Below are 15,393 nucleotides of genomic sequence, written 5' to 3'. Positions count from 1 at the left end.
TGTTTTGCACATCAAAAAATCCGTATCCCAACTTGAGGAAACAAGCGGTAAAAAGTTTGGAATTAGTATAGAAGACTATTTAACAGCAGATGATGATCTTATGGTTTTCGCAGGAGTTACTGATGAAGATATTCTCTCTGAAATTACTGATGAGATAGGAAACAATGATGAAGATGATGATGATGATAATACAGGTCCATTGCAGTCCTTATTGTCATCCCAGGAAGCTCTTCAATCTGTGAATTCTCTACGGACGTTTTTTTCAAGCCTTCCGTCGACAAATGAAGAACATTTTCGTGCACTAGACTCAATGCATACAGTATTGGTGAACTTAACAGTTAAAAAAATCAATAAACAAACAAAAATATTGGATAATTTTCAATAAAAAGTGTTTTCAGGTATGTGAATATTTCTGTGCTTATTTTTGAATTTATCTTATTTATTTATTTTTTTAGTATTTAAACCACTATTATTAGTATTTTACAAATTAATTTCTTCTAAATATAGACTTAAAAGTAGTATGTTATGCACTTTAAACTAATAATAATAAAAAAAAAAACTTATTAAATGCTCAAAATATGTGGGCCCTGGATATAACAATATGCCTCTCTACAACAATATATTTATTTGGTCCCTAAAATATTGTTGTAAGGAGGTTTCACTGTACTTCATTTTTCAGTTCTGGGTTTAAAGCTTGTTCATAACATTTTAATTCCTCTATTGAAGAGTCACTAACATCACTATCATTAAAAATTGTTTTGAATTTATTGTTAATAGTTTTATATCCCTCGGATCTTTTTTTAATGTTTCTAATTAAAGAATCGCATACAACAAAAAAAATATTAACTTTAAAATGTTCTTTGCCGCTGAATCTTATTTCATGTTCTGGAATTTCCTCATAAAATAGTTTATGTATTTTCTGCCGTTTTTTATCATTAGTATATGCAATGGATATGCTTCTTTTTCTAAATTGCCAAAATCATCTCTAACAGTTTGTATGAAATCTATCAATGAATCATATATTAAAACTGCTGTAATTAGGGATTCATCTTTTGTTGAATAGTCTTTTTTGAAGCATCTATTCTCTCTAAAATCTTTTTCCATATAGTAAGTAACAGTACATACTCAAATGTATCAAGTTTTTTATGTAAATCGGCAGCTTCATAACTTGTTAATGGTTTTTCATCTTTGTTTGAGGAAACATGACGTAAACAATGTTTAATTTCTTCATAATTTTCCTTTAAGGATTTCACAGCATCGGAACGACAGACCACCTGGTGTCACAAATAGTGTTTGCTCTTACAAATTTTTGTAATGCATTCCACCTATGTGTAGAACTTGAAAAAAATATGTACAATTCCTGAATGATATTGAAAAAAGTGGTCATTTCCATGCAACTTTCAGCAGCAGCGTTTCCAATTAAGTTTAATGAATGATTTGCTCATCACAAACAAAATCACAATTTCTGATATTTTATATTATATATTATTTTAATTAAATAATGTAATACTTCTATAAAAACTTATGTTTTTATTTTAGGAATTCCAGAAAGTATTAACTATGAATCCAAAACAATCTATTTGCAATCAAGTCTAGGTACTTAAGTCTTAATTGCACAATTTTCAATCACAACTCACATAAGATACAATACGTTCAGGAGACACTGATTTTAAATAGCTACGTTTCACTTTTTAAAACACGTGCATAGTAAAGGCTTGATAGCCGCGAGGCTCGATCGTACTCACGGGCGTAGATGCATAAGCATGGGAATGCTCGTCCACACTTGTCGACTTTATCAATCATCGATTCGGCATAATTTGGATATGTTTCAGCAATAATTGTGAAGATCACATTTTTCTGTTAAGTAAAAATAAAAATTAATTATAAAAATTAAAAACCTAATTTTCGGGCCCCAAAAATTATGGGCCCTAGGCACATGCCTAGGTTGCCTAGGCCTTAGTCCGCCCCTGTGCACATCATGTTCTGAGCTTCGTTGATACACAGGGTATTCAATTGCTGCCCTGGCCTGCACGGTCTCCAATTCTGTCACCCATTGAAAATACCTAGTCATGGGTTGCTGAGAGACTGGCCCGCCACCCCTTCCCAGCTAATATGGTTGATGAAGTATGGCATGTACTTGAAGCAGCATGGAATGAGTTTTCCATTTCTGTCATCCAAGCCCAGTTTGACTCCATGCCTAATGGGGTAAGGGTCGTTTCAGCTGCCAGGAGTGGCAGCTGTTTCTACTAATTTTGCACCCCTGTAAACCTCCAAAATGCTTACAAATTTAATCATTTTGTCTTCATACTGTACTATTTATGTGCAATAAATATCTTTTTAGTATTTGCTTTCCTTCATGGTGTTGCAATTTTAATGGCCAGCAGTGTACTTACTTCGGCATGTAGGGCCGCTTTCTAGGCTTTAAGTCTCAGGCATGTCGGTCGTCAAATTAGTGTTGCCTACAAATGGTGTATTTATATCAGATATTGTCCAAAACCCTGAACATCTTTTAAAATTTTAGTGAGAAGAAGTTGTATTCTAAACTTTGCTGTAGTATTTTACCGTCTTAACTTTAATTACATTTTAGAATATTTTTAATTAAAGCAATTTCTTTTACTTTTCTTTGCAGACATCTGTTATTGATTATGTCAAACCTTCTGATTTAAAAAAAGATCTAAATGACAAATTTCGAGAAAGATTTCCTCACATTCAGTTAACTCTCAGCAAACTCAGAAGGTATTCTGAAGATATTACTCTTTTTTTTTGTTTGCATCTAATTCATCCATTAAAAATGAATATTCTGCGATTTTATTTAAATCTAGGTTTATTAGTATCTAAATAAAACTGCAGAATATTATCTCATTTTTAAAGTATAAGCAGAAACTATACTAAAAATGTTCTATTTGTTAATGGTTTATCTATTGTATATATGCTACACCGACATAATATTTGCTGTATTTAGCACCCATGTGAAATTGCTAATTTTTCCTATTTTACAACAACAACAACAACAAAAAGAGTTCCTATCACATTTAAGCAAGGTTGTCAGTTTGGTATATTTTGATGGAATACCTTGATTAACAGAACTCATGAATTTAATAATATTCTTAATAGTCTGCAGTTTTTCTTAGTGAACAACTTGGAATTAGTCCATTTTTGCTAAGTGTGAATAGTCTAAAAAGAAAGCTGAATGAACTGATGAATGTGCAAATTCTGTTAACTGCAAAAAAAAAAAAAAAAAAAAAAAAAAAGCAGTAAATAAGATAACTGATTATACTATTCCTTGTACAAAATTAGTGCCTTTCTCCCTAGAATGCAGATTCATAAATGTCAGCATTTTTGCAGCATCCATTACACTGGAAATTAAGTTTTTCTGAAACACTTCTTCAGTTGTGTTTCCGAATGTTAATTTCTTGTCTCTATTATCCATTCATGCTACTTAGACAAACTTAAACTCACCAAACATAGACATTATATTTTACCTTAAGGCATCAAGCTGGATTTACTGCCAGCCATCTACTCTGCGTAAGCCTTAGAATCTCATTTTTAAAAGGTCTATTAACAGAGACATTAAATGATTGCAAAATTGAAGTTAATCCTTCAGAAATCATATTCTTTCTTTGATACTTTATCTGTCCTCTGTTTCTAGAAGATCACATGTAATATATCTAGTTTAATATTTTCCATCTGAAAAATACTTTGCTATTACCGTAGTTAGAAAGGAAACACAACAATGCTGAATTTAAAATCAAGTACATAAATTTTTAAATAAAACTGTCAGTTTTGAAAGTATGAGATATAGATACCTCTGCTTCAGGAATAAAACTACACTCATGTCCATAAATTAAGGATAATTCGGAGTCACGTGGAAATCAAACTCTAAAATAAATATATCACTTGTAAAATCACTACACACATCTTCAAGAATCATATGCAAATTTCAGGAAGTAACCAGATGACACCGATGGTACGTCACAATGATGAGAGTGAAGAGAGTGATATATAAGGAATACAGGCAAAGAAGTAAAATTGTTCACAGGCACTTTATAAGCATTTCAGTGCAATAACCGAATAGTTATGACACAAAGGACGCATTTGGATGATTTTTTACATAGTAGAATGGCCGTCTGGAATGTGGGCGTACCCAACTGGAAGTATCAGACGAACTTGGAATTGACCAGAGTGTCATCTCCAGGCTTTGGCAACGATTCCAAGATTATGGTAATGTGACAGCACTGTTCGCCCAGAGTTACAATGCCGAATGAGGACCGGTATTTGGCAGTTACTGCCAAAAAAAACAGGCGGAGCACAGCCTCAAACCTGTCTCGTCAGCTATCTTCAGCCACTGGTACGACAATTTCAAGGCAGACCGTGTACAGACGCTTAGGGCAGATTGGTCTATATGCTCGTAGACCTGTCAGATGCGTTCCACTTACTGCAACTCACTGTCGCCTGTGGCCGATGTTTTCCGACGAGTCCAGGTTTAGCTTGCACTCTGATTCTCGCCGGACTTTCATATGGAGAGCTCCAGGTACCCGTTACCACCAAGAAAACATCATTGAACGACACCGTTACGGTTGTGCAGTAGTGCTCGTTTGGGGTAGAATTATTCTGGGTTCCAGAACTGACCTGCATGTTCAAATTGGAACCATGACAAGCCAAATCTTATCGAGACGTCATTCTGGAACAACATGTACGCTTGTTTTGGGGGCACCATGCGTGCACAATTTGTGTTTATGGATGACAACGCCCGTCCTCACCATGCAAACATCGTAAGCGAATGCCTTCACTCAGAGGATATCATCCGTATGGACTGGCCAGCATTCTCACCGGACTTAAATCCAGTAGAGCACGTGTGGGACATGCTTGGCCGACGAGTTGCAGCCCGTCATCCTCCTCCTACATGTCTACCGGAACTTCAGAGAGCATTGCTTTTTGAGTGGTGTAATATCCCCTCAAGATCAGATCGATAATTTGATACTCAGCATGCCTAGGCATTGTACGAACTGTATTGCATCGTCTGGGAGACATACAATGTATTAACAGTCATACCAACCATGTAATATTGGTTTTTTGTAAATAGGTGTTTTTTGTAATTTGCTCCTGGGAGAACAAATCGCTATTTTTTTTAATAATATCAAACATATAGCATCTTTTCCTGCTCTTTACCTTTTGTTTAATAAATAAGCTTTACAAATAAGTCAAATTTGTTTTGCTTCTAACTCTTCCTTTGCCTGATTTTGCATTATCCTTAATTTATGGACATGAGTGTATTTTCCTTTATGACATCAGTTTTATTCAAAATCTAAGATTGTGTATTTTGTCTAATTTTAAAATCTAATATTCTCCCCTCCCAAAAAAAAATATGTCAGAAATAAGGGTGCAGAAATATGCACAGAAATTTAAATTACATCAATGCAAAAAATAGCACATTGTTACTAATTGTAAATACTCATTTTTAGGCACTTTCAATTTCGTATTGTAAAACCACAGAGGGGGGAATGAGTGAGTGAATTGAAAGATTTGGAGTAAAATTACTTAATAAATATTTATAAACACTTGACGACATATTCTATAGTTATTAAGTAATTTTATTCCCAATTTATGTAATATATCTAGTTTAATAAGTTCATGAATGTCTAGTACAAATAAATTAATTAATGATAGAGCTATTCAGCTTACAGTTTTTGCATGAGAACATGCTGAAAAAGCTATATAAAACAAATTTTTCTAATAAAAGATACATTTTTTCCTAACTAATTTATAATAAATATTATCCAAATCATAATCATAATTGAATTTGAGGGATAAATGGTTGAACTATTATCTAACTCTCAAGCCTACTGAAGACCAAGTGGCTAAAGCTTAGAGAATCCTTGTATTTTGTCTCAAATTCAATTCCAAGGGACTGAATAACAGCTTGAATTGTTTTTTGTGTTTTTCAAGTTACAATGAATGCAGCTAGTTTTCTTAAGAAATCCTCTGTAAAGCTGCTAATCGTAAAGCAATGTTTCTGTAATAAATTGCCTACATCAGATTTAAATGTGACTTTAATAGTGTCATTTATGTTAATGGTGAATATTATTTTCAAGAGTTAAATTATCTAAAATTATTACATCTGCAGTGCAGTTGAAAGCATTTAGTTCATCTTACAAGGCCAGTTCTGCTTACCAGTTGTCAGAGTTTCAGTCATGCAAGTCAGACTACTCACCCATTTAAAGTTTGAGAATAAGTTGGTCATTTTAGCTTAGCTTCCTGTGACTGCATAATGATTGCTAGCTATCCTGAGAAAAGCTATGGAGAGAACAAGTTATAGAGAGTTCAACTAGTTTTTCACCTTTAGGCCTGAATCTGACAATAGATTTGCATGTCAGAACCACTATGGACCTCAACTAGAGTTTCCTTTGGCCTCATTCTGCCTGGGCATAGTTCACCGTCTAACCTCCCTCTCTTAATTTCAACAGTGTTTTTTTGCCAGATAAATCTGACCATCAAAAATGATCATTTTGCAGGTTCACCTTCAAAAACCTTGTTATTGACTTTTACTTCCTTTAAATAATCAGGTTTAGTCATCTTTCTGGCGTACCAACACAGCCTGAATGCTGTTTCGAGAGCCAATCCAGAGTCGTCACTAAATCATTCAAGTGGTAGCAATGATTCACCTACAAAAACCTTGTTATTGACTTTTACTTCCTTTAAATGATAAGGTTTGATCATCTTTCCAGCATCCCAATATGACCTGAAAGCTACTTCGAGAGCCAGTCTGAAGACATCACTAAATCATTCAATCGGTAGCAACAATGGATATAAATTTGATGGCAGATAAATATAAACATGACCAAAAATATTTCTCAATTATACAAAGAAATTAGAAACATCAAAATTCTGCAACTCCCCTCACAAATAATGGTAACAATCGAAGAATATATTTGGCAAATAATCCTGTAATATTTACACATTTTTTAACTAATTTCACTTCTCCTTACTCTTTATATTGAAGCCTTGGATCAAAGTATAAATTTACAGATATATAAATTTAAATTTAAACAAATTTAAATTTTAACAAACATGTATATATGTAAAAACGCAAATTTAAAGTTAAAATAATTTAAAAATGTGCAAACATATAAAAGATTTAATTTTCGAACTAATCTACAATATCATTTAAATTCAGATAGCATAAGTAAATCAAGTGCAAACCAAACCATGAAAATAAATTCACCAATTTAGCAAATTAAAATTAATCTAAATTTTTTTTTTTTTTTTAAACGCATAAGTGAATGACTGTTGAGCAGGCAGGAGACGGACTTATCAAGGGGAAGTTGCCTCCAAACCTAACTCTCCAATCATTCAATTCGTGTTTTGTCATTCATGCAGACAAGGGTAAAAGTCAAAACCAAAAGTAAAGAGAGAAGAAATACCAATAAAGTAGTACCTTTAGAAATTAGCAATTAAAAATTAAAGTTCTAAAGGGAAAATACCAATGAAGTCTTTTGAAAAATAAACAATGTAAAGTATTAAATTAAAATTTTTAAAAAATTTTTTTAGAAAAATTAATTCAGAAACCAAAGCATTTTAGAAACCTTTGCCTACAGAAACCTCCCCGACACTATGCATATCAATAAAAAGAAACCAAAAAGGAACTAGGCATAATTTATATAAACCAATAAGAAACAAAAAGAACTAATTCATAATTAAAAAAAAAAAAAACAAATATATACTTAAAAATATAATTTCATATCTAGAAAATACTTAAATACTACATAAAAAATATTTAAAAAATACTTAAAGCAAGTAAATAGTAAGTTTTAATTCTAACTTACCTACTATATTAGCATATTGCGGTCTGCAAAAGTTTTTCCAAAGTGATGTAAGTGTGTTCTTCAAATTATATAGATGGCACTTATGTAAGTAAAGTTGAGTGCCAAGCTGCTATCTTTGTTTTATTAAAAATATTGTGCAAACTTTAGTATTAAAATATTTAAATATAAATCTTAAAAAATTAAATATCCTTAAAAGTATGTAATACAAGTTTTAATTTTAACTGATCAACTATTTATGGTAGGGAGTTAAGTAGCTGAGCCAATCAAGAGATGTAAGTTTGCTTTGCAAATATCATAAAAAGAGTACTAATTGAAGTAAAGTAGAGTTAAGTGGTTATTGTGAATTAATAAATGTAAACTGTTTATAATGTGAAATGTGTGTTCTGTTGCAAAATTGTGTAAATATTGCAAATAATAACGTTAAGTGAAAAAAAATTTTTGTGAAAATTGCAAATAATTAAAAAATAATTAAGTAAAACTGAAATGTTTTTAAATTTTTTTAAATAAGTTATAAAGTAAAATTTAAAATTTAAAAAGTCTTAAAATGTCTTTAAAAAATTCTTAAAGAAATTTCCCAAAATTTTTTAAGTAAAAATAAATGAATTCCTTAAAAAACCTCTAAAAAAATTCCTAGAAATTTCCCAGAAATCTCCCAAAATTTCTTTAAAAAGTTAATTAAAAGTTATATTTAATGAAAGAAAATATTGAAAGTTTAATGAACTTGATTTTAACTGGTATATCAAAACTTGATAAATACTATAAAAATAGTTCAACTTTAGCCAGATATAAATACTGGCCACACTTTAGCCAGATATAAATACTGGCTAAAGTGTGGAAAATTAGAAGAAGATTAAAATCTTCACTCAATTCGGGCTATAATTGAGACTTTTGAAAAGAGTTGGCCCTTTATTAGTAAAAAGAAAGAATCCAGTATTGATTAAATATACATATTTACAAATTTATTTACAATAAAAATTTACAAGATAATTCCTTTAGTCTTCTATATCATCCATTACACTCCAGCTTAAGGTTTAAGGTAATGTTATCATACCAAAAAGAGCCAAAAATTATAAAGTAAATTTAATGCCTGCCTTTTTAATATATAAATTAATAAATTTTGATGGTACTTGGTTATCAACTTGAACATTAATTAGCTTTATTATTTCTTCCTTTAAATCTTCTATTTCAGTACATATATTTTTTATTCTGATTATTTGGCTATGAAACGTGTTTTCTATTACTTTTCTAGAGATATTAGAGTTCCAATTAATTAGCTTAATAGTATGAAAATGGAAATTCCTTATTTTATCATATAATTTAATTTTGCTGTGTTTAATAATTAGCAGGTGTAGGTATTTAATAGTATCTTGATTCGTATTCATTTTATTAAGTGTTAAACTATTTGGGTAAATTTTGAATTGCTCAAAAGCAGAATTATTATTGAAAGTTATAATATCATCTATGTATCTAAATGTATGTGCAAATAGCTTTAATTCATTCTTATTTAAACTTAGTTGGAATTTATATTCATAAGTAAAAGAAATAGGTTACAAACTTGTGTAGAACTGTTTGCTCCCATAGGAATCCCTTTCACTTGCTGAAAGATCTTATTATTGAATTTAATGTAGTTATTAAATAATGCATAATTCAGATAAGTATTCCATCTTTCAATACAAAGGATGTCAAGTATGTCAGGAAAAAGTTGTGGGAGTTGCATTAAACTAGTAAAAATTTCTTCTAATGGTAGAGAAGTATAAAGGTTTTCAAAATCACAGCAGTTATTGTTCTTGATTTTTAAACTTTTAAATCTGTTGAGAACTGGAGCATTATTATAAATAATCCAACTATAATTGTGTTGTTTGTTAGCGAGTTGTTGGATTAAATTACAGATTTTTAAGTTTAATTGCAAATATGTAATCTATATTCTTTTTATAATTATTTGTACCATTAGCAATAAATCTAAATTTGAGTGGTGATTTATGAAATTTTGGGAGAGCATATAGATTTACTAATCTATTGTAGTTAGATGGTTGTGAAATTTGCAGTTTCTTATGAAATGCTTTTAGCTTTTTTGCAATAATATTTTCTTGTATATTAGTGAGTTTGTAAGTAATGGCATTATTTAGTTCAGTATTAATTGATGAGACATAAAAAAAATTTTCATATTATGCTAAAATTATTATTGGCTTTGTCAATTTTGGTGATTATGAACTTTTGTTTCAACTCTACTTTACTTCAATTAGTACTCTTTTATGATATTTGCAAAGCAAACTTACATCTCTTGATTGGCTCAGCTACTTAACTCCCTACCATAAATAGTTGATCAGTTAAAATTAAAACTTGTATTACATACTTTTAGGATATTTAATTTTTTCTAGATTTATATTTTAATATTAAAGTTTGCAAAAAAATTTTAGTAAAACAAAGATATCAGCTTAGCACTCAACTTTACTTACATAAGCGCCATCTATATAATTTGAAGAACACACTTATATCACTTTGGAAAAACTTTTGCAGACCGCAATATGCTAATATAGTAGGTAAGTTAGAATTAAAACTTACTATTTACTTGCTTTAAGTATTTTTTAAATATTTTTTATGTAGTATTTAAGTATTTTCTAGATATGAAATTATATTTTTAAGTACATATTTGTTTTTTTTTAATTATGAATTAGCTTTTTTTGTTTCTTATTGGTTTATATAAATTATGTCTAGTTCCTTTTTGGTTTCTTTTTATTAATATGCATATTCGTGTCCCCGAGGTTTCTGTTGGCAAGGGTTTCTAAACTGCTTTGGTTTCTAAATTAATTTTTCTACAAAAATTTTTAAAAATTTAATTTTTTGAAAAGTTTAATTTAATACTTGACTTTACATTGCTTATTTCTCAAAAGACTTCATTGATATTTTCCTTTTAGAACTTTAATTTTTAATTGCTAATTTCTAAAGGTACCACATTATTGGTATTTCTTCACTCTTTACTTTTGGTTTTGTCTTTTACCCTTGTCTGCATGAATGACGAAACACGAATTGAATGATTGGAGAGTTAGGTTTGGAGGCAACTTCCCCTTGATAAGTCTGTCTCCTGCCTGCTCAACAGTCATTCACTTATGCATTTTTTTAAAAAAAATTTTAGATTAATTTTAATTTGCTAAATTGGTGAATTTATTTTCATGGTTTGGTTTTGCACTTGATTTACATATGCTATCTGAATTTAAATGATATTGTAGATTAGTTCGAAAATTAAATCTTTTATATGTTTGCACATTTTTTAATTATTTTAACTTTAAATTTGCTTTTTTACGTATATACATGTTTGTTAAAATTTAAATTTGTTTAAATTTAAATTTAAATTTCATTCCTTGCTGCAATGGCACAAAGAATTAATTAAATTTGTATTTAAATTCAATTTACAGATATATACATATATATGTGTGTGTGTGTGAAGTTAAAAGTAAATTGGAGTCAAAGCAAGGCAGTTTTTCAACCAATATTAATAAATGAAACTGTGTGTATAAGAGGTTTAACACAATATCTAAACAAATCAAAATTAAAATAAGAATTCATAGTACTACAAATTCGATAAATAAAAATGTAGAAGGGGGAAAATATAGAAGATAATACAATTTTAAAATTAACCTCCTTTTACTGAAACTCCAATTCAGAACTCATCAAGGGATAATGAACCAAAGTTTCATAAAAGTTGATTAATATGTCTCGAAAACATGTTTCGTTTTCTGGTTCATTTGAGATCAAAAACCAAAAAAATAATCTATTAAAATTTCATTAAATTATTAAAAATGAAATAATTAAATGAAAAAATAATCAAAAGAATTAACTAAATTTTCAATAAAGATAAGAATTTGGAATCACTAGAGTGAGAAAACTGGCCAAGTACTTTTCATCAGTCACATTCATCTGACCATAGTTTCAGCACAAAGTGCAACTACACTTACACATTTAATCTTTATTATTAGGAGTAATTTTATTATTGTAGGGTAATGTTGTTTTACTAGTGGTTTATATATATATATATATATATATCAAGTGTATAATGTAATTGATTTTTTTTTTTTCCATAAGAGTAAACTGAAAATTTTTTTAAGGAATGAAGGTTTTTGGTTCTATTGTATTGAAGCATCCCAAAGCCATTAGCCAGTTATGCTGATTTGCATTGTACAGTACCTGTCCATTTTTATAAAAGTTTATTTTAATTGTACTGAATTTTTATCAAGTCCTAAATTTCATTTTACATAGTTTTACAATTAAGAAAATGTGGATTATTTTATAAATAATTAATTTTAATATGAATTTCATAAATATGTAAAAGAAAATTTTGGTTTCATATTGACAACAGCAATTTCTATGAAAAACTTTCAAAACAAGGACTTAAAAATATTCATGATATTCAAGCAAAGATTTTCCAAAACTGAAGTTTTCCAGCTATTTCTTGAAAATGTTAGGATAGGAGTCTCCAAACGACGGCTCGAGGAGCTAATCTGGCCTGCGAGCAATAATGATCCAGCCTGCCAGTGGTTTATTTAAAATAATTTTATAAAATTTAAGTAACAAATAATGTGCATTAACTATTTTATATAACAGCTAATCTAAACATGCATTGCCTATCAGGCACATTCTTTAAAAAACATATTATAAACAGATATACAACCATTTCTAAATTTACAATGAAATACAGCAACACTCTACATGAAAACCTCGTGAGACACACACAAGATTTCCTCATGCGTTCTATTAAATGACACACATTTTCTGCCGCACTTCATTTAAACTTATTTCCTCGACTTCCATTAAAGATATATTTCTCATTCAATCAATTCAGTTCTCACTTCGCGGCATGGCAAAAATACATTAAAACTTAAAACGTTTTCAAACGAAACAAAATTTTAAAATATGAAGAAATGGAAGCTCCATTAAGCTTAGTAGTACTTAAACAACTTTTAAATTGTTGATAATTCATCAGCTATTGCATACAGATTAACTAAAGTCATAAAAACCTTAACCAGACTATAAGAACAACATAATTTAGTCACTTTAAAAGCAAAAAATGCACAATTTACCAACATATAAAAACAAAAAATATTGAGCTCACCAAGCTGGGTAATGGATAAGGTGGGTGTGTGTGTGTGTGTATATATATATATATATATATATATACTTTTGATGCAGCCAATTGAAACCAAAAAGGGATGAGCACAGCTACATATTATAGTAGTCGAAATTTTAACTTTTTGAAACTACTCATTTTTGAGTTATGCGAGGTAAATGCATATGTATGTATGTCACACAAAAATAATAATAATAATAATCGTTAAAATGGATTCAAGAGTGGTAAAATTGAATACTTTCATTGAAATATATGGTATTAGAAAATTTTCACAATTACAATATTTTCTTTACTTCATACAAGGGAGTAGAAAATTCTCGTCGTACTTTTTACAAGAATAAACGTTTCGTGAGTTATCTTTACTACTTTTCTGGTAGTATTCTTAATAACCTTTCTAGACTGCACTATTTCTAGATTAATCTACATCACATGGTTTGTGTAACAGTGATGATGTAACTAATTCAGAACTTGAACTCAAAATTTAAGAACTGAAATCTTTCTAACCTAAACCAAAACCTTCTCTTGGTGAGCTTCCATACTGAATAATTGTGCATTTTGCTTCTAGATCACTTGCTGTTCTGACACTGGCATGCTACTCTTCTTCCTATCGCAATACTATTCAAAAATGTAAATGTTCTTGAATAGACACAATTAGAGTGCCAAATAAATTGTGGCCACAAGTGCCAATAAAGTAATATAATATAAATAAATATAAAATAAAATAAATAAATGAAAAAAGTGAATATTTAATTTTTCATGGCTGCCAGGTTTCCTAGTCATTACAGATTAAACATTTTAGCATTTTACGCAATCGGAATTCTGTCTCTTCAGTATGGATTTGCATTCTAAGCTATGTGCTACGCCATCAACTTTGCTATGTCCTTTTCTTTTTTTCATCATATATACACATATATAAATAAATTTTTTAAAGAATGTTTACAAAACTTCTGTCTTAGATTACATCAGAATCATACAAAAGTTTAATGTGAATGAAAGCTACATAGAGTTAACATGATACATATGGAATGATCAAAAAGCTTCTGTTCAATAATACTGTGATCTGATAAGTTTTTAATCTAATAATTAATGTGTTTGATATGATGACTTTAAACAAACCTAATTTTGTTTTTTCTCTCTATCTAGCCAATTTCTAAATCATGCACTTTAAAAAATAATATTTTCCCTTAAGTATTGTAGCAAAGCAAAATATAATAAATCAATGTATTATTAATGTGATGTCATATCAATATAATAAATCTATGTAGCAAAGCAAAATATAATAAATCAATGTATTATTAATATGATGTCATATCAATATAATATATATATGTATTATCAATGTCATATACAGTGAAACCTGAGACTGCTGCTAAAGGTCCTAGATATTTTTGGCCTTTGGAGGTGACAGACTGTCTTAGAGAAGTAATGTTCAATATTACTGTTTATTCATATTTTCAGTAATACTGACCATTTCCAGAGGTGATCAGTACAAGAGGGTTCACAGTACTTTTACCTTTTTGTCTCTTTTCCATGTAAAGTTACATGCAAGGAAGAAAATCAAAATGTTTGTTTAATAGTCTATGAAAGACAGTACATATGAAAATGAATATGTTAACCTTTTTACACAAATAAATGTTAATAGTTTTTCTCTCTTACAGTATAAAACGGGAGATGTACAAGATAGCCAGGCATGAGGTAATTAATCTTCAATATTTTGAAATAAATGCATATATTTAATTCAAAATTTGACATCTTTTCCTTATTCCAGTGCAACATAGATCTTTCAGTGGTTGCCCAAGCATTTGTTTATTTTGAGAAATTAATATTAAAGGTAAAAAATAAAAATAATTCCATTAAAAAATTTCTTATATTTTTATTTTATTAATTTCAAACATACATAATATTGCTGTTTTTAAGTTATGCTACATTTGCACTAGATTTTAGTCAACAAACAAAACAGAAAACTTTGTGCTGGTGCATGCCTTTTACTTTCTGCTAAATTAAATGATGTTCGAGGGATTGATCTCAGATTACTACTAGAGGTAAGTTTTTTACATCCTTTAACATTACTTAAATGGCAACTTCTATTACTTTAGAATTTTTTAATATCATATTATGTAAAATATGAAGAAGTAAAAAAAAAAAAAAAAATCTGTAATTTGCATAGTATGTTAACCCTCCAAAAGGGTATGAACATAAAATTCCACATAGAAGGCTAGCTTTCTAATTCATTACACTCAAAAAATTCTCCCAGCTCGTGATTGATTCAATTTAGTTTTCAATGCATATTGAAAAAAAAGATACAAATTGAAACAATTGTTTAGCATTATAATAAAAATATTACCATTTACTTGTGGCTTTTGGGGGAACCTAAGCCAAACCCATAATGGTTGGAGGGTTAAAAAACATTTAAAAAGATTTCTATACTAAGGATTAGAATATGCTTCT

At 29.4% G+C, this 15,393-nt stretch overlaps 1 protein-coding gene across 2 annotated transcripts in view; it reads left to right on the top strand.

Annotated features, from left to right (window-relative positions):
* LOC118187108 (CDK5 and ABL1 enzyme substrate 2-like) overlaps positions 1-15,393 on the top strand; it is a 105,105-nt gene that overhangs the window by 75,616 nt on the left and 14,096 nt on the right. For both annotated transcript variants that reach the window (XM_035357307.2, XM_035357306.2), the window contains exons 8-11: positions 2,630-2,736; positions 14,604-14,640; positions 14,714-14,776; positions 14,883-14,987. In XM_035357307.2, coding sequence (XP_035213198.1) covers positions 2,630-2,736; positions 14,604-14,640; positions 14,714-14,776; positions 14,883-14,987 — 312 coding nt within the window. The remainder of the gene's footprint in view (positions 1-2,629; positions 2,737-14,603; positions 14,641-14,713; positions 14,777-14,882; positions 14,988-15,393) is intronic.

The sequence above is a fragment of the Stegodyphus dumicola genome, chromosome 1 (assembly GCF_044657685.1).
Source record: "Stegodyphus dumicola isolate Sdum_Otavi_A_Nest chromosome 1, ASM4465768v1".
Lineage (NCBI taxonomy): Eukaryota > Metazoa > Arthropoda > Arachnida > Araneae > Eresidae > Stegodyphus > Stegodyphus dumicola.
Note: the sequence above shows the minus strand (reverse complement) of the source record. Positions and strands in the feature narration are given on the sequence as shown.